Genomic DNA, 25915 nt, shown 5'->3' with positions numbered 1-25915 from the left:
TTCATGTGCATTTATAAATTTTGTTTGAGATATTTTAAAAGGATCCAAGTCAGTTCAAATTTGTTGTTGGAATATACATTTGCATAGAAATATTTTTCTTTTTAAGGAAATATACCTTTCTACTCTCCCTTGTACTATAACCCCAATTAGATCACATTAAGTTTTCAAGCCTATTAATAAAAAAATTGTGCTGACTTATGATGCGTTTGGAAAAATTTAATAAAATGTATAAATGCATATAAATCTACTCTAATTATTAAATACATTTTTTTCTTATATTTCTACCAACTATTTTGGTTATATTGTTCCTTTGATCTATTTTGCTGATAAATATGAAAAAAAAATGATATATTGCAATTTAGAATTCTTAATTTCTCAATTTGTTTAAAACCTTGAGTATGTTAAGTGCTATTGATGCACGTGTGTCACATGCTAATTGCATGTAAAATTTTTCTATCAACCATTTTAAACAAATTTGAATTTGATTATATGTTCCAGTTTCTATTCATTTATGAAAACAATATTATAAATATCTTCTAGTAGAGTTCCTTTTAAGTGTAATTAGTATACATATTTAGAAATATTTAAATTATTATAAACGCTATTGTATTACAAAATAGTCTACTTAACTATAGATTTGCAGGACAATTTTTAAATTATGAAGTTATCAATATTCTATTTTGAAAATTTTAATAAGCACAAATTAATTATAATATACATTTCATTAAGATATTATTAACTAAGCAAATTAACGTATTATGGTATTTGTATTTAAATTTTTTTTAGATTAAATTGAATTTTTATAGGTTATAAATTATTATAAGGAATTTCTTAATATCTTATTTCAAATAATATAAATTTACATAGTATTTAACATAAGTTTAGACATTTTTTAAACTAATTATATTTCGAAAATTTTAATTAAAAATACAGACAAAATTATTAGTTATTTTTGCTATTTTAAGTGTAGTTTTATTTTACACTAATATTTAATAATTGTTATATTAAAAAATCTATAACATACTTTTCTTAAAAAGTTTTAACTTATTAAAAAATTATATTAACAGAATTTCAAAGTATTACTAATAATCAATTTAGTTTTATATATTTAAGATTATGAAACTTCTTCATTCAACATGAAATGACTTTTTGGATAACCAAGATATAAAACTTGATGCAATGTTTTGTATATTTTGTGTGATTGGCTTGTATTTTAATTTTAATTTTGGTAATTTATTACAATTTAAATTAATTTAATTTTAAATATATATTCTATGTTACAATTCTTACTTACAAATTAATATTCTTATTACAGTTAGATTCTTTAAATTTAACTTACTATAAATTCATCTAAGATCAAATTTTATGAATATTGAAAAATTTAAGGTAAATTAAATTTTTTATTTTAAGTAAAATAATAGAAAAATATTTTAAATCATTAATTTTAAAATTAAATAATTTTTTCTTACATAAATTTCAATGTTCTTAAATGCTGTTTGTTCTGTATCAACCAAAGTTCTTTAATCAAATTTTTTGAAAAATGATGACTTCTGAATAAGCAAGGAAAGTTACTCTTCAAGAATTTGGAATCTGCAATGCAAGAAGAAGTTCTTAATTATTAAATTTATATTATTATTTACATAATACCAAATTTTCAATTTTAGTGTGAATTATTAATTATTCTGTTTCCTCTACATAATTTTTTTTTAAAGAAATTTTTTGTCTTAAAAATAGTGTTTTTTTCTATATTTAATTTAATCTTATAAATTATACAATTAAATTTAACTATAATTTTCAGTTTTACTGTATATTACAATTTTATATTTACTCAGTGTACAATTTTTCTAACTACGTTAAGAATTAAGCATTAAATAGAAAATACTAAAACGAAAACTTAAATTAATTTTTTAATTAAAATCTTACTTTCCTTTTTATTACAGTGCAACAATTAAACTATACTTTCAAAGTTACATCTTTATAAATAAAGTTAATTATAAATAAGGCAATCAGGTCTCGGGTGCAACTCGTGGATAATACCTGTTCCGTTCATCATTGACCTAGTCAAGAACTATCTTTAACTCCTTAACATGTAAAAGGAGGGCCACCATCCTCTGTAGCTTGTTAAGTTTGGGAATTAGAAGGAAATAAAATTTATCATTATTTATAAATCAGTTTAATTCATATGTTGTCATTTAAAAAAATAAAGTTGACACCTATAAAATGTAAAAGATGAACTTAAAAATTATTTTATAACATAAATAGAAATACATAAGATCCAGAATCGCACAAACTAAGTAAGCATTTATGAATAAGAAAAAATTGTTATGCTCCAATAGCGCGAGTAGAAGAATGAGGAAATGCTTCAGAAAAATATGTGTATGAGGTGCGGCATTATATTGGTGTGAAACCTGTATATTAAAAAAAGCAAAACAAGGAATTCTAGAAAGCTATGAAATGTAGTGTTGGAAAAGGTGCTGCGAAATAGATGAACGCAGAGAGTTCCTCAAAACCAAAAGATGGAACGTAATTGCTCTCATATTGAGGCACGAAAATGAATTAATTTGTAGAATAATAGAAGGAAAAGTTGAAGATAAAACGAGACCGAGACGTCCAAGAACTTCATTTGTCAAAAAATGATATCCAATCCTAGACTATCAAACTACACTAACCTAAAAGAGGTGAGCTAGGAATAGGGAAGAGTGGAGACCGCATGTCCAACTGTAAAACCAACCATAAAAGTTTAAAAAAAAAATTGTTTTAATCTAAAAATAAAATTTTCAACTAAATGATAATTGTATTAAAAGTTAAAATTATTGTCAGTTAGGTCTGAGATACCTGTATATATACATATTTTATTATATATATATATAATACAGGTATAATAACTAGTTTATAATATTGATAATGACGGGTCGAAAACAATTTGTAGATCAGTACTTCGGAAGATATTCACATTTTTGTACCTAGGTAGGAAGATTAAGATGGTTGTATCTTCCTTACAATTATTATGTACACATTAATTATGATATGTGGCATATTTCCCCTAGGGCAATAGGAGCCAAGGCCCGAGGTAGTTGGTTAGAAGGGCGGCACAAGCTACTGCAAATTTCTGGGCAATAGGAGTGGTTTACAACTATGCAGTAGGCTTAGCAAACTTTAAGACTTAATTGCTAAGTTTTAAACGCTTAATACTATTCTATTTACTGTAAGAGTGAAAAATAATTTGAATCGGGGTTTTGTCCAGGTGGATAAGTGGATACACAAAATATATCTTGGACAAAATTAAATTTTACAATTTAAACATGATAAATGACAAAACCATAATATAATGAAAAGGTTATAAATTGAACTTATTCCATTCTTTTAACTTTTTAATAAGATTTTTACTTGTACCTCTATTGAATTTGGCTTTAATATAATTTAAAAAATTATTATAAAATAAAATACATAAAATAATTTTTAGTTTTATTTTAGGAGCTTTATCTTTTTTGTCAATCTAATGAATTATAACCATTTTAATCTATTACAATTCTGTACATATTGTAGTAACTAGATAAAATAAAACCTCTGATTTAATTAAAATTATTATTGTATTGGAATATGAAGCAAAAATAATTGTATTAATAACTTGATAATAAATTTTAAAAATATTTTCTTAATCGAAAAAAGCTTAAATATATTATAAAATTTAATGAAAAAAAAGGAATAATAAGTGGTGTAGGTAGTTCAGATTTCTTAAGGGTGGTATAATAAAAGACATCCAAAGAACTTAAATTTCCATTTTTTGTTTATCAATTTATTTTTAAAATATGAATTCAGGACGTGATTATGGAATGCTTAAAATAATGAGGTAATAATCTCTTGTATTTTTTATCACGTAAGCTCTAATTAATTTGTTAATCTGTTTTGAACTTCACTAAATTTTTAAAAAGTGTAATTTTGTTGAGTAATTTTATACTGTTATACTTTTTTATTTTGTACTTTTATATTTATTGAAAATTTCAGTTTTATTATAAAATTAATCTTTGATTCTACAAAAATCATTGATTTTAGAACATATTCACTGTTGTATTATAAAATGTAAGTCTCTTATGTGATACATTATTAGAGTGGGTGGAGGAGAAACACCCAACAAGTCGCCTTAGAATCAATTTATTTAGCTCCCCTAAGTGTTTGTCATAATGTTTGCTCATGTTTAATATTACTGAGACATCTTTTATATAACTAAATAACGAACTTCCTATTTTATCCATTACTATATGAGTACTATGCATTTAAATTTTATCAAGTTTAAATACTTACATTAATTAAATAATCTGTATAAAAAAATAGCTCTTAATTAAAGTTTCTCAACTAATCTGTCTTCGCAAGCGCAGTTGTTAAAATAATTATAAAATAAAAATTAAAAGGATAGTTATTATTTTTACATTTATTTTTTTAATTTTGGTGTTTAAAATGTCCATATAGATTTTTTTAAATTTCTAACGTTATATTAAAAAAAAAAACTAACTAGCTGCTTTATTATGTAACTAAATTTTTTAATTGCTTTCGTATGATATTGATTTTTTTTTATCTATAATAAAATGTAAATTTTAATACATTTATGTAAGTAATGTTAGTATACTTTGCGTGTGAGTTATTAATCATTACAACATTACATTAAATTAAATTGAAATCGTATACATCAGTGACTCGTAGCATAAATAGTTTGACAAATTAATTAAGTTAATTGACGCTCACCTAGTTTATTCAGTAATAATTTATAGCTTTATAATAGATGTGTAGATAAATTATTTGTAATTTTTTTTTTTTGAAATAGGGTGGAACCTTGTATGTTTTAAAAAAAATACGTGTATAAATAATTAATGATTCTCTCTTGTTCGCTAAACAATTTAACCGATCCAACACACCTATGAACTTAGTAATATTACGAAGAGTACACATCTAATTAAAGTTACATTACATTATCCAAAAGTTCGTCTATTTTTTTATGAACCTATATAGTGTACTTACAGTATATTTAACATGTGTCCTTGAGTAGTTGATACATTTTTTCCCCTCTGTGACTTGTCAACTAGATAATAATTGTTTAACTACTCAGTTTTATTAGAATTATTTTCAAAATTTTAATCTATAAAATGTTTAACACATTCATAATAATAGAAATGTCAGTGTCAATTTTAAAGAGGAGGGACTGTGGCATGGACACAATTACAATGATAATTTTGGGATAGCTAAATTAATTTATCCCCTACCCTAATATTTTTAGATATGATGCAAAGCTAAGAAGATATTGGTTTTACTATGTTTATTTTTTTTTATCCATTAAAATTCTTAGCTTTTACTGAACAAATTTTAATGATTAATATGCCAAAAGAATCTGATTTTAATCTAATTGAATCTAGTTTTTCTGAAAATTGGAAAAACACTTTTAATAATTAAAAATTTAGACAAATATCTCAAAATTATATTAACGTATGAAATGGTATTTTCAAAAAGTTTTATTTGAATTTTAAAACTACTGTCACTTTTTTATAAACAATGATCCTAATCAAATTTTAATGGAATTACTAATGATATAAACATCTTCCTATTGGTGTGTTTTTTTTTGAAAATTCAATAAAAAACAAAAGTACAGGAAGGGTTTGAAAATGTTCCAGCAGATTTGCGTTTTCTTATTTATATATAATTGAAACTTTTCAATAGTATTTTATGATCATAATAATATTGTAATACAATATAAAAGAGACAATGAGCTTTCTTTGTTGTGTATTTTGTGGAATTAGTTTTTTTTTTACAAAAAATTTACTTTATTTTCAATTAAAAAAATAATTTATTAGGCATTTAATATTTCAGTGAAATTTTAAAGTATAGAAATTGTGATATTATAAATCTCCAAATTATTGTAAAATTTAACAGACTCGCGTCGAATCCTTTTATTATAATATTGATACCGATCTATATTATTTATACTTATCCTAATTATTCTGCATTTCCACTATAGTGCGACCTTACTGTGCTGGGCTTTTTAATACAACATTGTGAAAACGGACGTGTACAGAGATTTAATTCGAAGGTGGCAAAAACTTATACGTATTTATGACATATAGGGTTTTTATTCTTAAAATTAATTTGTAAACTCAGATTGAAAATTTGATTACTCCTCTAGAAATAGCGCTATCAATATTTTTTAAACTGATACTTAGAAAATATACCTCTAATGTTCTTGTTTTTAGTTTTCACTTTACTTTTTAAGAAACAGATTTTCTCTACATTTTATTATAAAATGTTCTTCTTTTGTTATTATTCACATTTCTTATACTGACTGATATATTGAAATAACCTAATTATCAACAATATAATTTATACACAAAATCGGGCAAGGAATCCAACAGATCTGTTGACGTCATTATTAAGTGGACTTTTAATAGAAATTTTGTAGGCTTTTATTAGCAAACGATGACTTTTCTTCTAATTATCTGTTTGAATAGGTCCTCGATATTTGAAGATTCTTAATACGTTGGACTTCTTAAAACCAAATCTGCATACTTGTAATCATTAAACTATAAAACGTAACTTAATCTATCTCTTAAATTTATTTAATATATAAAATAAATATTTGCACAACAAAAAAATACTGGATACATTTAATCAAGTTTATTGTTATATATATATATCTTTTATTTGAACTTACAATTAGACTTAATAATTAGCTTACTGTTCGACTATACTTTATTGAAAAAAGTATATCAAAAGCGAAAAAAGTATTTTTGCTTTGGACTTATTTTTTTTATGTCTACGAAGAATTTATATTAGGATACGATTTTGTATTTGCTCATAGCAATATATTTTGTATATTTTATTAGAGAATGTTTGATAAGTTATATATAAATTTCTGGACGGTTACAAGTATACAGGGTGATTTTTTTATCATAACCCACTCAATTACTTGCAGAATAATAATAATTTAAACATTTTTTTTTATTATTATCTTTAGTTACACATTATTCTTGAATTTTTAACTATGTAATACTTTTTAAGTTCATCCCTTATGCCTTGGAAGGGGGTCAACTTTGTTTTTTTAAATGGTAACACATATTTTTAATTTAATAAAATGTTTGAGTTTTTAATTTAATAGTAAATGGCATTTGAATTTTTAATATAACTTAATTCGTTTATTAGATATAATCATTTAAAGTTTCAAATTTTTGAGTTAATATATAGGTATAATACACATGGGATTGTAAATACAGGTAGCGAATTGGATTTTGATGACATTGCTGTCTCAGTCACGGATTGTTTATTATCAATTATGATTATCAATAGATATACTTTCTGTATTGTCAGTTAGTGTATTTATAAACTCATAACAATGTGCCTTACTACAATTGATAATAACAATGCTGTGTACCTGCTAATATCGATGTTATAAAAAACCAATTAGCTACCTATATTTGTAATCCCTTGTGTATTATACCTGTATATTAATTCAAAAATTTGAAACTTTAAATGATTATATCTAATAAACGAATTAAGTTATATTAAAAATTCAAATGCCATTTACTATTAAATTAAAAACTCAAACATTTTATTAAATTAAAAATATGTGTTACCATTTAAAAAAACAAAGTTGACCCCCTTCCAAGGGATAAGGGATGAACTTAAAAAGTATTACATAGTTAAAAATTTAAGAATAATGTGTAACTAAAGATAATGAAAAAAAAAAATGTTTAAATTATTATTATTCTGCAAGTAATTGAGTGGGTTATGATAAAAAAATCACTCTGTATAAGTTAGTACATTCATTATCAGTATAGTACAGTATTATCAATCGTATTTATCTCATATGTAATGTATAAGTCTATGATTTTATTATTTAAATTTGGATCCATTTATGACAACTATGCTGTCCAACGTCAAATCATAGTAACCAATATTCTTATCAAAATTGAACTTTTACATATTCCCAGGAATAATAACCTGTTGAATTTTTTTTTGTAATTATTCTATAATTTTAATACAGTTATTAAATTAGATTATTAATAATTATTATGTATACCAGGGGCGTATGGGCGATTGGCTCTATTGAACCAGCGCTATCAATATTTTTTTAGGCAACTTCTAAGAAATATGAACTATTTTGTTGATCATCACTTTGATTTTTAGAAAAAAAAATTATTCTTTATTCCTAAAATAATTTCTGAACACGTCCAAGCGGAATGCCTCATTAACAAACGTTAATCTTGTACCCAATACATTTTACTATTATATCTTTTTGAATTTTCTTGATTTTAATAATTAAATTTTTAATATATTTTAGTTACACTGATTTTGATGTTATATTTTTCCTGCAAAACACTTATCATACCCGGCGGCGTAGCTGTGTACTCTTACCGGAATCAGTGGCCTATTTACGAGAATGGCCCAAAGAGGCTTACGTGCCGAAGACCGTGAGGCCCTTATGGCCCCAGGCCAGACCTGGGCCCTAGTTAGGCGAAGCTTAGTAATAATGTATAGAAAAACTAATATTTAAAAACAATTGTTTACTTCAATTATACATTCTGTAGGTGCACATAACGATAGTATTGAGTTTTATTAATTTTTCACAAATTTTAGTTTAGGTTTTCAGTCGTCAAATTATGATTGTAGAAAACAATATTAAATATTGTGTAAATATGATTTAAAAAAATCTAATACCTTTTAATAATCGCATTTTAATTTAATTTCATAACGAAATTGTTTATTTTAAAATTAATGTAACTACATACTTAGAGGCTTATACTCGAAAAGTAAAAGTAAAAAATGTACTTTCGTAATTCGATGAAAACTACTCAAAATAAAATTTGTTTTTACCTATAGATAACAGCAAATTTTGGAACCTATATATTAGTTCCAAGATCATAGGTGAACATGTATAAAAAAACCATTTAAGTTTACAGTGTTTTACAGTATTGTAACAGTGGAAAAATAGTATATAGAGATTAGTAAAATAGTATATAGAGGGAGATAAATAAAGGAATAGTTAAAATATTATATTATACTGCTGCAAATTAGGTTATAAAACACATTAATTAACGATTGAAAAGTCATTCATACAAATGTTTTTGCTGTCTGCTTTGAGATGTACACATGATTAATGTTGAATGTTAACGGTTTATTCTTTCAAATTTATACAATCATTGTAGTAAAATTAACAAATAAAAAATACGTTTATATATTTTAAATTGTATTTTAGATAGTATTAAAATAAAATATTATTTTATTAATTAGATAAGGATATAAACAAAACAATTCGATACGAATCAATAAAATAATATCAAGTGTTTGTACAAAACTTGATCAAACTAATAATTTGATACAGAAAATGAATCAATGGCAATACAAAAGGTATTAAGTTTGTTCATTTAAATTATATTTTAATTGTTTGCATTTTATTTATATATATTCAATCATGAAAAAATGATATCCTATAACAAATAACTATAAAATAGATTAATAAAGGTTTGGGTTTTAATGTCACACTATCAGCCGTGTCTAGGATTATTATTCAAAACAAAATTTTTAATATTCTGTTATCACCCCGAAACCTTATTGTTTTTGTTTTCATATTTTCTTAACTTATAAGAATCATTTTTTATGAAATAATTATATTAAATAAATTATTTAATAAATAAACGTGCAATTGTTTTTCTTTAAATCGGAGATGAATTCAGATTTTTTTCCAAGTGAAAAAGATTGTAAAGGTAGTGGATTAAACTTTTTCGTTATCTACAAAACCAGCTTACAACGGAATTTTTCACGTTATTGACTAACAAAATGCATTTTCTTACCGATCGTTTATAAGTGTTATAATTGAAATCGATTATTTTTTAAGAATGCTTCAATTAACAACACTTGTTTAATGTCATATTTTCCAGGAAATAAAAGGCCTTCTAACATATCTCGTCGTTTATCTGAACTTATAAGCCAGTAAACGATAAATTAAAAAAATCGTCATAAACAACGGAGTTGTAACAGTATTGTTATACCTACAAGTCTGATTTAGTAATTAAAAAAACGCAAGAAATGTATTTACACGAACCACTACATTTATGTACACACTTTAGTTGTGTATTTCTGGTAACTGACGTACTGACAAGAGTACAGGTGTCTTGAGGTCAGACTTCTTGGAGTTGCGTTGCTTTTTTTGTAATTGTCTAATGGACGTAATGGACAACGAAACCGTTCCAAATGTCACTTTGGCGGCTAATGACGATTTACAACAGTCCGTCGTCGCCGTACCGGCAGCCGCCGCCGAATGAGTCATTGTGCTACCTCCGTTGCTGTAATCTTTTCCGATTAACGATCGGCGGTCGCTGCACAGCAAAAGAGATTTGAACGCGTTCCTGAAGTCTTTCAGGTGGTAAGCGTACAGTAGTGGATTTCCCGCCGAGTTAAGGTGTGACAGAACGATACAAGCGTCAAGCAAGGCGCTCGGCACCAGACATTCAGCACAAAACGCCTGCACGCAGTTGATGGTGTACAAAGGCATCCAACACACGACGAAGAAAGCCACGATGATTGATAGATTTTGAGTGGCCTTTATTTCACTTTTACGTGCTGCACCCAAAACTCGCAATTTGGTCGGACTGTCGTTACGACTGCCGTTCAGCAACGTCATTTGTTTTATCTGTACACGTAAAATTTTACTTATCAGGCAGATCTAAATATATCTTAATTTCGCAAGAAAAAAATAACACAAAAATAGATAAAAATTAGCTGAAAAGTTGTCTAAATAATGTTTATACTAATAAATAGTGTATATACTTTTAATTTCTTGACAATATTCAATTATACAAAATAATTAAGGCAGTAATTAGACGACCTGAGAAATAACTCTACACGTATTCGTCTATTTCTTATTATTAATAGTAAATCAGTCCTTTGTAAAAAGTTATTATTTAAGATAATATAATACCAATTAAGTATTCTTTTTTCTATATGAGTTATAAAATTATTTTTTTTTCTCAATAAAACAGACCCTTGAAAACTAACATGTAAATAATTGCCATGAACAAACGTGAATAAATAAGTTTTTACTTTTAATCAAATATTGAATATAATACATGTTATAATTTTATATTGAATGGTTTATTATCTAGAGTAATACGTATTTATACCGATAAAATTTAATTATAATTATTTTTATTTCTGTCTCACTTGTTTTAAGATGACCGTGTAAATATGAGCATAGGAAGTAGCCATGAGCAATGCTGGTAATATGATTGTAACCAAATACAAGAACACTAGGTAATTGTAGTCCATTACTTGGCTGAACATACAAGCATCCAACGTGGGACCGTTATCAGCTCTCCAGCCCATCAATGGCATAAATCCTATTAAGATTCCCAGCAGCCAGCAAATACAAATTATACCTAAAAACATAGTGTTCATTTTAATGGGATTAGAAAATCCTATGTCCAACTATTAATTCCGGAAACGTTTATTACCTTGAATTTTCTTTAACTATTGTTTTAAATTTATATTCAAAAAAAGTTTATTAGTATAAAATATATATTTTTTTCTATATTCTAACCACGTTTATTAATCATTGTCGTTTCTTATTGTATTGACTGTTTTAAATCACTGAATTGACCTATCATTTATTAGAATGTTGAGAAGTTTGATGAGTAATTACTTTTATCGATTGACATGCTAAAAACGTCAGAAGACTCTTCTAATTAATAGGCGCGACTACCCGCAAAAAATAAACATGAACATCGCAAAGTGATTGAACGTGACGTATTTGGCGCCTGACACTCTGAGCACATTCGATACGACTAATGAAAGAATATAGCAAATTTCATACCACGTGTTGACTTATGAAACACTCGATAGACCCTTGTTAAAACGTCACATGCTTTATGAATAAATTTTAATTAATCCTTGTACCTTAAAACAGGTCGTTTACATTCATAACATACATCAAAATAATTATGGCGGAATGTGAATAAAAGTGATATCACGTTAAATTTTTTATTTTTTTGCGACCTGATAAATAAATTAACAATCGGGTAATTTTGAAAGAGACCTAAGTTTCATATGTTTACTAGGTACGATTTTGAGACATGGTAAACATTTAAAATAAATAACTTTTTTCTAATCGGGCGAAGCAGTAGTATTTGTGCTGATAGGAGTATAAGAGTCATAACCCTTATTGGAAGATAAATAATTGCAGTGATATAAATTTGTTTCGTTAAAAGGGATAGTCAAATTTTTTTAATGGATATAAATTTCTGTTAATTTGCATAAACTTATATATTACACGAAATAATAATAACATTAATGAAATAGTTGTTACATGGAAATTGATTCGAGAGAGTGGATGGTATTATATTAAGCTACCATTTATTTATCAACTAATGAAGCATGAAGAATTGATTTGAAGTGCGATATGAATTTTAAAGGAAGAAATGGTTTTGGAATGTCCTTCAAACAAACAAAACGATGATGATATTTTTTTTTATCAATTTTATTTGTTTTATTGATATCCTTGAATTTGATAATTTATATTAAAGCAATTATGAATGATATTATGTTGAATATCCATTCATAAGCAGTCAATTTATGAATAATACATGCATATCAAAAGATTATTTTAATTATGTTTACTGGTATATGAAACGTGTCAAATATGTTAGGACACAAATGAATTTTCAGATTTTTTTAGTGTTCTACAATAACAAAATAATGATTCTTTGAGTTATTTAATAAAAATTGTTTAATACGCTTGCGGTTTTCAATAATTATAATGGTAAAGAGTAGTAAAAAAAATTGGTAAAGGCACACTCTTCTGATGTCTTATATATTTATTATATTGAATAACCTTCACTTTATAAGCAAAATTAAAATGAATGAAAAAGACGATTTTTAAATTAAAGTTATGAATGACCATCTATTTCTCAAAACAAACTATGTACATTTTATTTTTTTGAAAAAAAAAAAAAAATCAATCTCCTCTTGAAAACATTTTCTGGTTATATCACTGATTATTTTGTCCACTTCTTTTAACCTCATTATTTAGTTTGGGTAGGATTATAATGTGCCTCTGTTTTTATGATTTCCCTTGTTTAAAATATGTAGAATTTTTTAGAAAAACGTTGTTATTGTATAATTATATATTTATTTTACAATATAATATTTTCGCCAAATTTTTATTTAAAAATGACATAAAAATCAATCGGATAACTTATTATGTTTATGAACAGTAGCTATAAAAACCAATAAGCAATAATAACCTTGTAATTATTATTCAATTATAATTAGCGATCCCTAATGATGTATACTTTACATAAATAATTTTACACGCTATATCTTATTATACCACTGTTAATCATTTGATACCTATTTGATAAATGCATTTTTTAATCGCCATTTGTTTTATTGGAAAATCTTCTGAAGTATCCATTTCATTATTTGAACGATATTAATCAATTAATAAAAACTTTGATACTTATTTTTATTACGGTATTTATTGTTAACACAATATTTGGGTTAATTCATGTATTAAAATGAAATATAATTAGATAATTAATGATAAATCATATTTAAAGACTAAAATTATACTCAGTAAAATTTATAGATATTCTTGGTTTTAATTTTTCTAAATAAATCTTAATTAAAAAAAAAAAAATTTTATTTTTATCGTTTTATTGATAATTGAAGTGACTTAAAATTTAAAAGATAAAAATAAAACAATTTATGACATTTAAATGTTTTTTTCGAAAAATATGATATAATATAATACAAAAAATAATATGAATTTGTATTCATATTTAGTTACATGAATTAAAAATTTCATGGGCAGGTAAGTAAATTGAAATTTATATATTTTTTCCAGAAGTCATATTACCGGGTAATGTGTTTTTGGTTAGGTATGTGTAACCTTATTGGTATTTGGTAATTTTTAATAGCGATTATTAACTAGCCATTATCATACTTAATTATTATATAAATGCAATGGAATGTTTACATACTGACTGCAATTTTGGTATTGGAATTTGTGGAGTATGCCATCGGATAGAGTATAGCCCAATATCTGTCAGCGGACACTGCAACAAGACTGAGTATCGATATGGTACACAGGACGATGATCAGCGAAACCGAGAAAAGGCACAGATGGAGATGCCTAGGCAACCCCATACTAGCCAAAACCGCACATGGAATGCCTACCAGGCCGACAAGAAGATCGGCAACCGCCAAAGATATTATGTAATAATTTGTACGACGACGAAGTCTGCGTTCCCTGTGGAATGCCACAATCACCAATCCATTACCAAGGGTAGCACCGACGGCCACCAGTCCTTCGAGTACGGCGTACGGCACGTTCAACAGCGGGCCGCCCGATGATGGGGACGCCGCGTTCGCCGTATACACATTCATAGCGCCTGACTATCACTGGACGTGGTTGAATAACACACAAGCCGTATGAGCATTTTGCCGCCGCGTCCCCTCCAAATGACATCCCACACCGTCATTTATATGGAACAGTATCAAATAAGTAGACTTTGTCATGCGGTATGAGTACAACTCTGGTATAATGATTAGGTACAACCGTGACACGCTAGTAATTTCTTTTGTCCCGTTGGTCACTGTAAAATTTCACAAGGGAAGCGAGGTCATTTGGATGATGGGACGACTGCGCTTTTAACTCTCGGAAAATCTTAATTAATTTGTCGTGTCATAATAACATTAATCGATTGTGAAACAATAAATTATTATAGTCAACAGACATAATACAAATCGAGTAATGAAATAACACAATCCAATTTAATATCACTAAATATCTATATATAGAATAGCACATTATTTTACACGATAAAATCATGTTAGAACAAAAATCATTGAATTTGGAGCCGTTTTTCATTGACCATAAAAATATAAATATTCGTTTATTATTGTAATATTTATAGATACATAAGTATGAATATAATTTAATACAAAATTATAAAATATACCAAGTTTTTAACTCTTTCAATTCGAGTATTTTTACTCGCAACATCATATTATTGAAACAAATAGCTTATACAAATGATATCAACTAAATATATATTAAGGATCTTTAATTTATAATGTTTAGTCTTTAGGTCAATTGAATAACTTATGTTGTTTAATCTTGAATATAGTTGAGAAATACAGAATTGTATTTCAAAGCTTATAAAAAAGCATATACATTTATTTATATACGATGTTTTTATTTTATCAAAAACAAAACTGTTTTATTAATGGTAAGCAATTCTACTTAAATTTATTATGATTCCAAATTCCCATGAATAATTAACTATTTTTTTAGCTATTAAATGCAAATAAAATAAAAAATTAGTTGAAATAATTGATCAATGATCAATTTATTTATTATTATCATTAATTCTAGAAATAATTAACAATCCAATATTTATAATGACTATTTAATCAGATAAACCTCATCATGAAATTTATGTTAACTTAATGTTCAATAATAATAATAATTATCTTTAATATACTTGACTTTACTAAGACAGGTAAACGAAATCTGAATTGTTATCTGGTTTCTTATTTATGCACTTAAATCAAATTTATATTGACTTCTATTACATAAGCAACTACTCATACTTTAGAATAGTTTATTTTACAGTATGTAAGACTCAACTTTGACTCGTTAAAACTACGCTAAGAACTTAGTGATTAAAAATTAATTTGATATATTATTTTAACTCTATTACTGATTTAAGCTAATAATTTCAGGAATATTAATAATTCTTAATTACGTATAATTTTATTATTTTTAATTGAAAAATAAAGTTTTAAAAATAATTTTTAATTATTAAAATTCAAAGAACTCCTGTAAAAAATCTTTTAATTGAGCAGATTAATAATCATATCGTCAAATAATAGAGAAGTTTAGACTAAATGTTAGTGGTCACAAAATTTTTAATTTATATTTTATGACTCAATAGTTGAGCCTAAAAATTTTGTTTAAAAAATTCTTTTGTTTTTTTGAGGTAAATATACTTAAGGCATTTTTGAGACCATTAAGGCCTACTGTCGCAACAACGACATCACTCCACTTTCTCATATCCCTTAAAACTTCCTCCGCGTTCTCCACCCCAATTATCTTGAGATTTTTCTTAATTATACCTGGCCACCGTTGTCTGGGTTGTTTAGTGTTCGGTCTCCATTATGTTATGTTATCCAAGTCCTTCAGATCTCCATATATGATAGGCCCACTTTATTCTATAACTCTGCATGACTTCTATAATTATTCTTCTCCAAATAATCTTCTTAACGCTTCATTTTTCCTAGCTTTAAATTCACCTTCTTCAATGATTTTTAAATAAATATTAATATTGATTTCGAAAATAAATGATTCACGAAGAATTATATGTATATATTAATTACAAAAATTATTTATGAGAAAAAATATACATTGAATCATAAATATTTCTATATTTGGAGATATTTGTAGATATTAGAGTACCGAGAGAGGTTTTAAAGTGGGCATTAATGAGAAAAGGAGTTCCGAAAAGGTACATTAATATAATAGAGAATATGTATGATGGCACTTGTACTAGGGTAGAAAGTGTGGGAGTAGTAACGGAAGGTTTTAGGTTAAGAGTAGGAGTGCATCAAGATTCTGCTCTAAACCTTTATATATTTTCTATAGTGATGGATTAAATTACTACAGAAATACAAGGAGACGTGCCGTGGTGCACGTTGTTTGCTGACGATATAGTGTTAATAGGAGAAAATTAATCAAAGGCTAGAAGTGTGGAGATCAGCTATAGAAGAAAAGGGTTTAAGAATAAGTAGGAGTAAGACAGAGTTATAGAGTACAAGTTTGATAAAGGAGATCACGAGGTAGGTGAAATAAGGAGGCCCAAAAAAACACTCAACACAGTGGGCACGTGACATAGTTGGATCAAGTATAATGATATCTGACAGTGATTAATATCACTATCACAAAAAATGCTTCCTAGATAGTGTTTAATTTTAAGAAATTGATGGGTTATTCCAAAAGCACACGATCTCCTATTTTCTTATTGATATCCTGATTACAAGTATTATGATTTATAAGTGTAATTTATGAATAAAGAAATATTTATATATATTTATAATATATAAATATATAAAAGGGAAATGGTGTTATTTAAAAAAAAGTAAGCCGAATAAAAGAGGGATATAAATATTATTTCTTATAAAAAAATTGTATAGATCCATACACTTATCAATAAGTTATAGCATTATAAAGTTAAAAATATAAAATATAAAATTGAGAATTTTCACACAAAAATAGCAATCAGTAATTATTTTCACCGTGAAGACAAAATAAAGTCCGACATTTTTTTTTCCATAATAAAGTATACTACATTAGCTTTAATTTAAGATATATGTAAAAGTGTCAGACTTTCAAAAGTTAACTTGAAAAAGATAATTTTTTGTGAAAAATTTGTCATTTTAAATCCCCCCCCAGTGGGCAGGTAAAGGGTCAGATTTATAAAAAAATATACCAAATAATAGGTAAAGACATCAAGCATTTACAAAAAAAAAAATTATGTTAATTGATCATTTTTGAAAAAGTTATGGCAGTTTTAAGTAAAAATTTTTTAAAAAATTTCGAAAATTAGCGATTTTTAAATTTTTAATTTTTTGGTAGATTTTCCCTTTTACGGGGAACGAGGGAAATTTGTTCAATTTTTGAGGGTAACGTTTATCCAATCTAGTCGAAGCTAGATACGATTTGTGATCTTTTGACGTATCGTTGAAAGAAATCGGTTCATTGAGCGCTGAGAAAAAGTGGTAACAGACATAAAAAAAAAAAATGAATAAATAAATAAAAAAAAAAACACATCATAGTAAAATTAATACCTCTTCAGCTTCGCACCATAGCTAAAATAACAACAGAATTAAAAATAACAACAACAGAAATTACATAAACAATTAGGAAAAAAGATAAGTCAGCAGTATAGCTCTAACCGGAGACCTGTAACTATCGATCCATAGAAGTACTCTACGGCGAGTTTAATATACACATAATGTCTTATATAGAGTGTTCAGTAAGTAAGGGAACAGGTTGTTATTGTTCTCATTATTAGTAATAATTTACCTGTTTCCTGACTTACTGAACACCCTGTATAAGAGATTACTGATAATATTCTAAATAGCTAAAACCTAATTTTTAATAACTATTGAAAATTATAATTTAACATTTTAATTATTATTTGATTTAACATAAGAAACATTTTTTCATTATTAAAATACTTCAACCACTATAGAAGTCATTAATCTACTTTTAATTTTTTATTTAAAATTATAAATTTTGATAATTATTTTGATGATAATGTTATGTGAATAAATATATAATACATTTTATTTACAATTAACTATCTAAACCTAGGTTAGTAAAAAACTGACATATCTTGAATTTATTATGGCATTTGAGTATTTTGAACAGTGAGTGATGATATGTTATATAGTAAGAATATATCAAATTAAATAAAATACCATTGTACATTTAAAATGTTCTTGTAGTCAACTAATAATATAAACTTAGAATTTAAATAAAAACTTTATCAATATAATAATACAATTGGCATACCTGTAGAAATTTGTATTATTTGTAAAATAAAAATAAATCGTTGGCATTTTTTTACTGCTATAAAAAAATAGATAAAAACAAATAATAATACTTACAGGATGTTAAAAATTAGTTCGAAATTATGAAACGGTATTTCAGTTTGTTCAAAAAACAGTGATAAAAAAAAGTTAATATAAAAGTACAATTACAATTCTAAATATGTTACAATTTAAATAAATTTTAATGGTAATTATAAGGTATCATTAAATAAAATACCATAGTATATTTTAAAATGTTCTTGTAAGCAACTAATGTTATAAACACAGGAATTGAAAAAAAAAATTATCAACATATTATAGGTCACATAATAATATAATTTACATATCCTGTAAAAGTTATTTGTAAAATATAAATATATCGCTATAATTTTTTTAATGCCATAAAAAAAGATTTGTATTCTTTATACATATTTTTTTATTAACATATTTATAATATAAAATACTAATGAACACATTTGCCTATATTCACTTTAAATTTTCTTTAGTTCTTTACTAGTTATAATTAATATTAGTATTTTATTTACAATGGAATTTTATTCGTTGATTTTAATAATGTCTATTGTCGTTTTCGCTAAGAAACCAGACGAAGAAACAAATTGCAATCGTAGAATTGTTAACAAATACCGTGAGGATTACAAAAATTATATTAAAACAGTGGTTGGTTACATTCGTTTAAATATTGGATTGAATGAAATGCAAAATCTAAAATTCAAAAAGGATTCAATTTGTACTATTAGTATTGAGGAAGCTTTCAAACCCGAAATAAACTACAATAATTTCAAAAATAACTATTTTTATACAATAAATCTACTGAATTTCAAGTACACTGAAATACTAAAAAACTTCCTCGATTATATCGACATTATTCTCCAAGTATGTAAGCAATTTCATGAAAGAAATTTAGAAGAAAAATTTATTTGTTGTGTAACATCACTTATAGAAGAAGTGAAAAATTCTAAGACTATGTTTGAAAATCTCTACAATGGTATGACGTTTATAAGCAACATAGATGTAAGATTTGTGTTTCAAGGATGCATTATGCCGAATGTTATAATTAATGAAATCAACTTTTTTCAAAAATATGTGTTGTATAAAATATCAGAGAGCAGCCAATTAGATCACAACACACATTTTAATTTCAACTGCTTACCAAATATTGAATACTCAGAAATGAATTTTGAGAGTTTAAACGAATTTCTTACAGTAGCATCAATAATAGTAAACAATCTCTTTAAAAATAGTAATATCATCGACACTTCTATAAAAACCAATTCGACAACAATTCAAAATAATGATGATGAATTTTATTTAGTCTATTTAACATGTAGTAAACTTAAATCGTTTTATACTGAAAACATAGAAATCTGGTATAAAAATCTTGGCTTTGAAAAATTTCTCAATCCCAAAATACCCATGTAAGATTGCCTATATTTATATTTACTTTCTATTCTAATTTTATATTAGAAAATAAATAACTTAACATATTTTTTGAACATTTAGGAAATTTACATTTAAAACTTACGTCAATTTTATGGTAATCTGTAAATTTGCTACGGACACAAAATGAACGAACTTAGTATATTTATATAATTAAAATTGATTACTTGTGCCTAATATTATTTAAAATTAATACTACATTAAAAATGTAGTTATAAAATAATATTGACTTAGTTCAAAAATTATCTGGTCATACTATTCAAAATAACGATAGGTTAATTTCTTTTAACGTTATTTCTATTATTTCCGGTATTCTGATAGATATAACAATTGGTAAATTAATAAAACTTAGTATATAACAAATTTAATAATGATCAGTTGTCCATCCTTCTATTTTCCGAACTTGAAATTCTACTTAAATAATGACCCTTTTTTCACAATGCATCAGACCACCAGACTTCACCAATGTGAAAATCACTAGAAAAATCTTATTGGCACCCTTGGGATCAAACCTGGGACCACACGCCCCATCATACGTTAACGCCCACTAGACCAAGTATATCCATAAAATAAATAAACTTAGTATGTTTGTTCATTTTTCTTGATATATTTCTATGTATAATTTATATTAAAGTATTAATGAAAAAAATTACATTTTCATAATATTCAACGATATTATTTATCATTTTTAATCATTATTGGAGGTATTTTATACATTAAATTGATTTTTAATAAAACATAACTCATTTTGTGCATAATAAAGTTGGACGTAATCTTAAAATTTCCAAAATTGTAAATAAATCCTTAGAAATCTCTGAATAATAATAATATTAAATATATATACAGGGTGTTCAGTAAGTCAGGAAACGGGTATCTATTGTTCTCATTGTTACAAACAATGAGAACAATAGAAACCCGTTTCCTGACTTACTGAACACTCTGTATAATGTTAGTATAAAAAAATTTCTTTTCTGAAATTCTTTGTTTACCCTCAATATTTTAATATTATAATACAAAAAACATATTTTTGACCATTTTAATAAAGTTAAACTTAATGAAAATAAAACAATTACTCATTAATAATAATTAAATTTATTTTATCTATGTATTTTATTAATAATCTTATTATTTTTATTAATATAGACTCATACCTCCAATAGATTCAAAATTTAATATAAATGTGGCAATTAAAGCTTTCAATATACTTCGACATGAATCTGGTTGGAAAACAATGGAACACATAAATATAGTATATAATGAAAAACTATATAGCGTAGATTGTATTATGAAAGACTCAATTGATAACATAAATTTTCAAATAAAAAAAGAACATGTAATGCAATTATTAAGATGTAGATACACAGAAATAATTAAAAATTATCACATGTTATTAACTGTTTTATTGACTCTATGCGATAATTATGCAAAACATTTCAACTACAATTGTTTGATTAAATTCTTTGACTCATTCAATAAATCTAAAATAATGTTTGAAGGTTTACATACAGCTTTAATTACTTTACGAAAATCGTCATTATGGAGTTTTACTGTATGGTCTCATTCAAATTTACAGAAAATATTAAAATGGATTGAAGATTTCCTTAGTTTATTGAATAATAATGAATTTTCTCAAGATAATTTAGTCGATAAAAATAGTAGTAAAAATACCGAGATAATACAGAAAAAATTAAAATATTTCCTTAAGTTTCTTAAACAGTTTTACATTGAATTTTATAGTGATTTCAGAAACATGGACTCCCGTTGTCATATGAAAAATCCTTATTATGAAAAATCCAAATTATTAAAATATTTCGATTATTCGAGAAATACATTACATATTCCGACACCTGAACAGAAAATCGAAATTTATAACAATGCATGTAATTATTTTGATGAGTTTTGTGATAATGTTTACAAATCTTGTTATGAAAATTTAGGATTCAGAAAAATTGATTGTGAACTAGATTGATTATTTACCTATTTAGTCTTTATTAAATAGTAAATGTTAAGTGCCAATTGAATTTTAAGAGTAAATTTTATAAAATTATTATTAAAATGAATTTACTAGATCACTAGATTACAGGCACATTTAAATTTTTATAATAATTTAAAAAAATATTTTTTTCTAAATTACTGTATTTGTTGAATCTACCTGCACACTTGCTAAAACATAATATTAAAAATGTTTCATAAAGTTAAAAAAGAATAATGTTGTATGTTTTATAATGTTAAGAACCACTATTTGTTCTTAACTTTTTTAATATAAAAATAAAATAAACCCAGCACAGGTGGGTCACGACATAGTGGTGACGTAGCATAGTTGGGTTAAGTATAATGATATCTGACAATGATTACAAATCTTTAGAAATTGTTTAATTTTAAAAAATTTATGGATTATTCCAGAAGCTACATTATCTCCTATTTCCTTATTAATATCCTGATTAAGATAAAGTATGTCGAATGAAAAAGGGATAATTAAAAAATATTTTATCTCATAAAAAAAATGCATTGATCCATACACTTATCAATAAGTTATAGCATTATAAAGTTAAAAATATAAAATATAAAATTGAGAATTTTCACACAAAAATAGCAATCGGTAACTATTTTCACCGTGAAGACAAAATAAAGTCCGAAATTTATTTATTCCATAATAAAGTATATTACATTAGCTTTAATTTAAGATATATATAAAAGTGTCAGACCTTCCGGAACACTTTCAAAAGTTAAGTTGAAAAAGTTCTATTTTCTATGTGCATTTTTTAGAATTGAACCCCCCTAGTATATAGGGAAATAGTTCGATTTAAAAACACAGTATGTCGAATAAAAGATGTATATAAATACTACATCTCATGAAAAAATATTTTATCTCATAAAAAAATGCATTGATCCATACATTTTTCAAAAAGTTATAGTATTATAAATGTTAAAAATGTAAAAAATAAAATCGAGAATTTTCACACAAAAATAGTATTCAGTAACTATTTTCAATGTGAAGACAAAATGAAATCCGAAATTTTTTTTTCCATAATAAAGTAAATTGCATTAGCTTTAATTTAAGATATTTATAAAAGTGTCAGACCTTCCGGAACACTTTCAAAAGTTAAGTTGAAAAAGTTAATTTTTTGTAAAAAAGTTGTCATTTTAAATCCCCCCCTGTGGACAGTTAAAGGATCAGATATAACAAAAAAATATTTCAAAAGAAAGGTAATGATATCATGCATCTATACAAAAAAGAGTTATATTGATATGTTCATTTTTGAAAAAGTTTTGGCAGTTTTAAGTAAAAAAACCCAGCACAGGGGGTCGCGGCACAGTTGTGACGTGGTATAGTTGGATCAAGTATAATGATATCTGACAGTGATTAAAATCACTATCAAAAATAAACGCTTCGATGCAAATCTTTAGATAGTGTTTAATTTTAAAAAAATTGGTGTTTTATTCCAAAAGCTACTTGATCTGCTGGTTCCTTATTAATATCTCGATTAAGATAAAGTATGTCGAATGAAAAAGGGTTTATTAAAAAATATTATTTCTCATAAAAAAATTGTGTGGATCCATAAACTTTTCAATAAGTTATAGCATTATAAAGTTAAATATAATATAAATAATAAAATCGAGAATTTTCACACGAAAATAGCATTCGGTAGCCATTTTCGCCGTGAAGACAAGTCCAGAGGTCAAATTTTTTTTTTTCAAATTAAAGTATATTACATTAGCTTTAATTTAAGATATATATAAAAGTGTCAGACCTTCCGGAACACTTTCAAAAGTTAAGTTGAAAAAGTTCTACTTTCTATATGCATTTTTTATATTTGAAGCCCCCCCATATATAGGGAAATAGTCTGATTTAAAAAAAAAGTATATCCAATGAAAGATGTATATAAATACTACTTCTCATGAAAAAATTGTATTGATCCATACATTTTTTAAAAAGTTATAGCACTTTAAAGTAAAAAATGTAAATTATAAAATCGAAAATTTTCACACAAAAATAGCATTCGGTAGCCGTTTTCACCATGAAGACAAGTCCAGAGGTCAAATTTTTTTTTTTCAAATTAAAGTATATTACATTAGCTTTAATTTAAGATATATATAAAAGTGTCAGACCTTCCGGAACATTTTCAAAAGTTAAGTTGAAAAAGTTAATTTTTTGTAAAAAAGTTGTCATTTTAAATCCCCCCCTGTGGACAGTTAAAGGATCAGATATAACAAAAAAATATTTCAAAAGAAAGGTAATGATATCATGCATCTATACAAAAAAGAGTTATATTGATATGTTCATTTTTGAAAAAGTTTTGGCAGTTTTAAGTANTTCACACAAAAATAGCATTCGGTAGCCATTTTCACCATGAAGACAAGTCCAGAGGTCAAATTTTTTTTTTTCAAATTAAAGTATATTACATTAGCTTTAATTTAAGATATATATAAAAGTGTCAGACCTTCCGGAACACTTTCAAAAGTTAAGTTGAAAAAGTTCTACTTTCTATATGCATTTTTTATATTTGAAGCCCCCCCATATATAGGGAAATAGTCTGATTTAAAAAAAAAGTATATCCAATGAAAGATGTATATAAATACTACTTCTCATGAAAAAATTGTATTGATCCATACATTTTTTAAAAAGTTATAGCACTTTAAAGTAAAAAATGTCAATTATAAAATCAAAAATTTTCACACAAAAATAGCACTCGGTAGCCGTTTTCACCATGAAGACAAGTCCAGAGGTCAAATTTTTTTTTTTCAAATTAAAGTATATTACATTAGCTTTAATTTAAGATATATATAAAAGTGTCAGACCTTCCGGAACATTTTCAAAAGTTAAGTTGAAAAAGTTAATTTTTTGTGAAAAAGTTGTCATTTTAAATCCCCCCCTGTGGGCAGATTAAGTGTCAGATTTACAAAAAAAATATACCAAATGATAAGTAAAGACATCAAGCATCTATATAAAAAAAAATTATATTGATATGTTCATTTTTGAAAAAGTTAGAGCATTATTAAGTTAAAAATATAAAAAAAAATTATTTTACAAAAATCGTAATTTTTTATTAACTTTGATGTCAACTTTCACCACGAAGACAAGTCCAGAGGTCAAATTTTTTTTTTTCAAATTAAAGTATATTACATTAGCTTTAATTTAAGATATATATAAAAGTGTCAGACCTTCCGGAACATTTTCAAAAGTTAAGTTGAAAAAGTTAATTTTTTGTGAAAAAGTTGTCATTTTAAATCCCCCCCTGTGGGCAGGTTAAGTGTCAGATTTACAAAAAAAATATACCAAATGATAGGTAAAGACATCAAGCATCTATATAAAAAAAAATTATATTGATATGTTCATTTTTGAAAAAGTTACGGCAGTTTTTAGTAAAAAAAATTGAAAAAATTTCGAAAATTAGCGATTTTTAAATTTGTAATTTTTTTGGAGGTTTCCCCCATTTACGGGGAACGAGGGAAATTTTTTCAATTTTGAAGGGTAATGTCTTCGACTAGATACGATTTGTGATCTTTTGACGTATCGTTGAAAGAAATCCGTTCGGTGAGAGCTGAGAAAAAGTGGTAACAGACAAAAAAAAAAAAAAAAAAAAAACACATAGTAAAACCAATACCTTCTCAGCTTCGCATCGAAGCTAAAAAAATGAAAAAATTTCGAAAATTAACGATTTTTAAATTTGTAATTTTTTTGGAGATTTCCTCTATTTACGGCGAACAAGGGAAATGTTTTCAATTTTTGAGGGTAATGTTCTTGACTAGATACGATTTGTAATCTTTTGACGTATCGTTGAAAGAAATCCGTTCGGTGAGAGCTGAGAAAAAGTGGTAACAGACA

The 25915-nt window shown here is 25.6% G+C and overlaps 2 protein-coding genes and 1 long non-coding RNA gene across 4 annotated transcripts in view; 1 reads left to right on the top strand and 2 right to left on the bottom strand.

The window, feature by feature from the left end:
* Positions 1 to 9351: 9351 nt before the first annotated feature.
* Positions 9352 to 14855, bottom strand: LOC126895323 (adenosine receptor A2b-like). Its single transcript, XM_050667062.1, has 3 exons — positions 14016 to 14855; positions 11200 to 11414; positions 9352 to 10669 (listed from the first exon to the last, which is right to left on the bottom strand). The coding sequence occupies exons 1-3, from the start codon at positions 14419 to 14421 to the stop codon at positions 10103 to 10105; spliced, it is 1188 nt and encodes a 395-aa protein (XP_050523019.1). The 5' UTR covers positions 14422 to 14855; the 3' UTR covers positions 9352 to 10102.
* A 2502-nt stretch (positions 14856 to 17357) lies between these two features.
* LOC126895331 (uncharacterized) lies at positions 17358 to 20202 on the bottom strand. The gene is made up of 4 exons (XR_007701634.1): positions 20174 to 20202; positions 18614 to 18670; positions 17884 to 17904; positions 17358 to 17801 (listed from the first exon to the last, which is right to left on the bottom strand). It is a non-coding gene; the product is annotated as an uncharacterized LOC126895331 (long non-coding RNA).
* The window catches only part of LOC126895313 (uncharacterized), a 145344-nt gene continuing 138508 nt past the window's right edge, over positions 19080 to 25915 (top strand). The window contains exons 1-2 of one of the 2 annotated variants that reach the window (XM_050667048.1): positions 19080 to 20066; positions 21232 to 21584. In XM_050667048.1, the coding sequence (XP_050523005.1) occupies positions 19177 to 20066; positions 21232 to 21584 (1243 nt within the window). In that variant the 5' untranslated portion in view covers positions 19080 to 19176. Of the gene's footprint in view, positions 20067 to 21231; positions 22219 to 25915 lie in introns of those variants that run through there. The other variant, XM_050667049.1, reaches the window with a different exon arrangement.

This window comes from Daktulosphaira vitifoliae, unplaced genomic scaffold, assembly GCF_025091365.1.
Source record: "Daktulosphaira vitifoliae isolate Bord-2020 unplaced genomic scaffold, ASM2509136v1 Scaffold_1, whole genome shotgun sequence".
NCBI classification, from domain to species: domain Eukaryota; kingdom Metazoa; phylum Arthropoda; class Insecta; order Hemiptera; family Phylloxeridae; genus Daktulosphaira; species Daktulosphaira vitifoliae.
Note: the sequence above shows the minus strand (reverse complement) of the source record. Positions and strands in the feature narration are given on the sequence as shown.

Bases quoted from the DNA above. Each gene is read 5' to 3' on its own strand.
- LOC126895323 (XM_050667062.1), bottom strand. From the start codon at position 14,421: ATGAATGTGTATACGGCGAACGCGGCGTCCCCATCATCGGGCGGCCCG. The intron at 11,415-14,015 runs GTATGTAAACAT...CTATGTTTTTAG, and splicing joins CAATACCAAAATTGCAGTCA to GTATAATTTGTATTTGCTGG. The intron at 10,670-11,199 runs GTGAGACAGAAA...TTACGTGTACAG, and splicing joins ACACGGTCATCTTAAAACAA to ATAAAACAAATGACGTTGCT.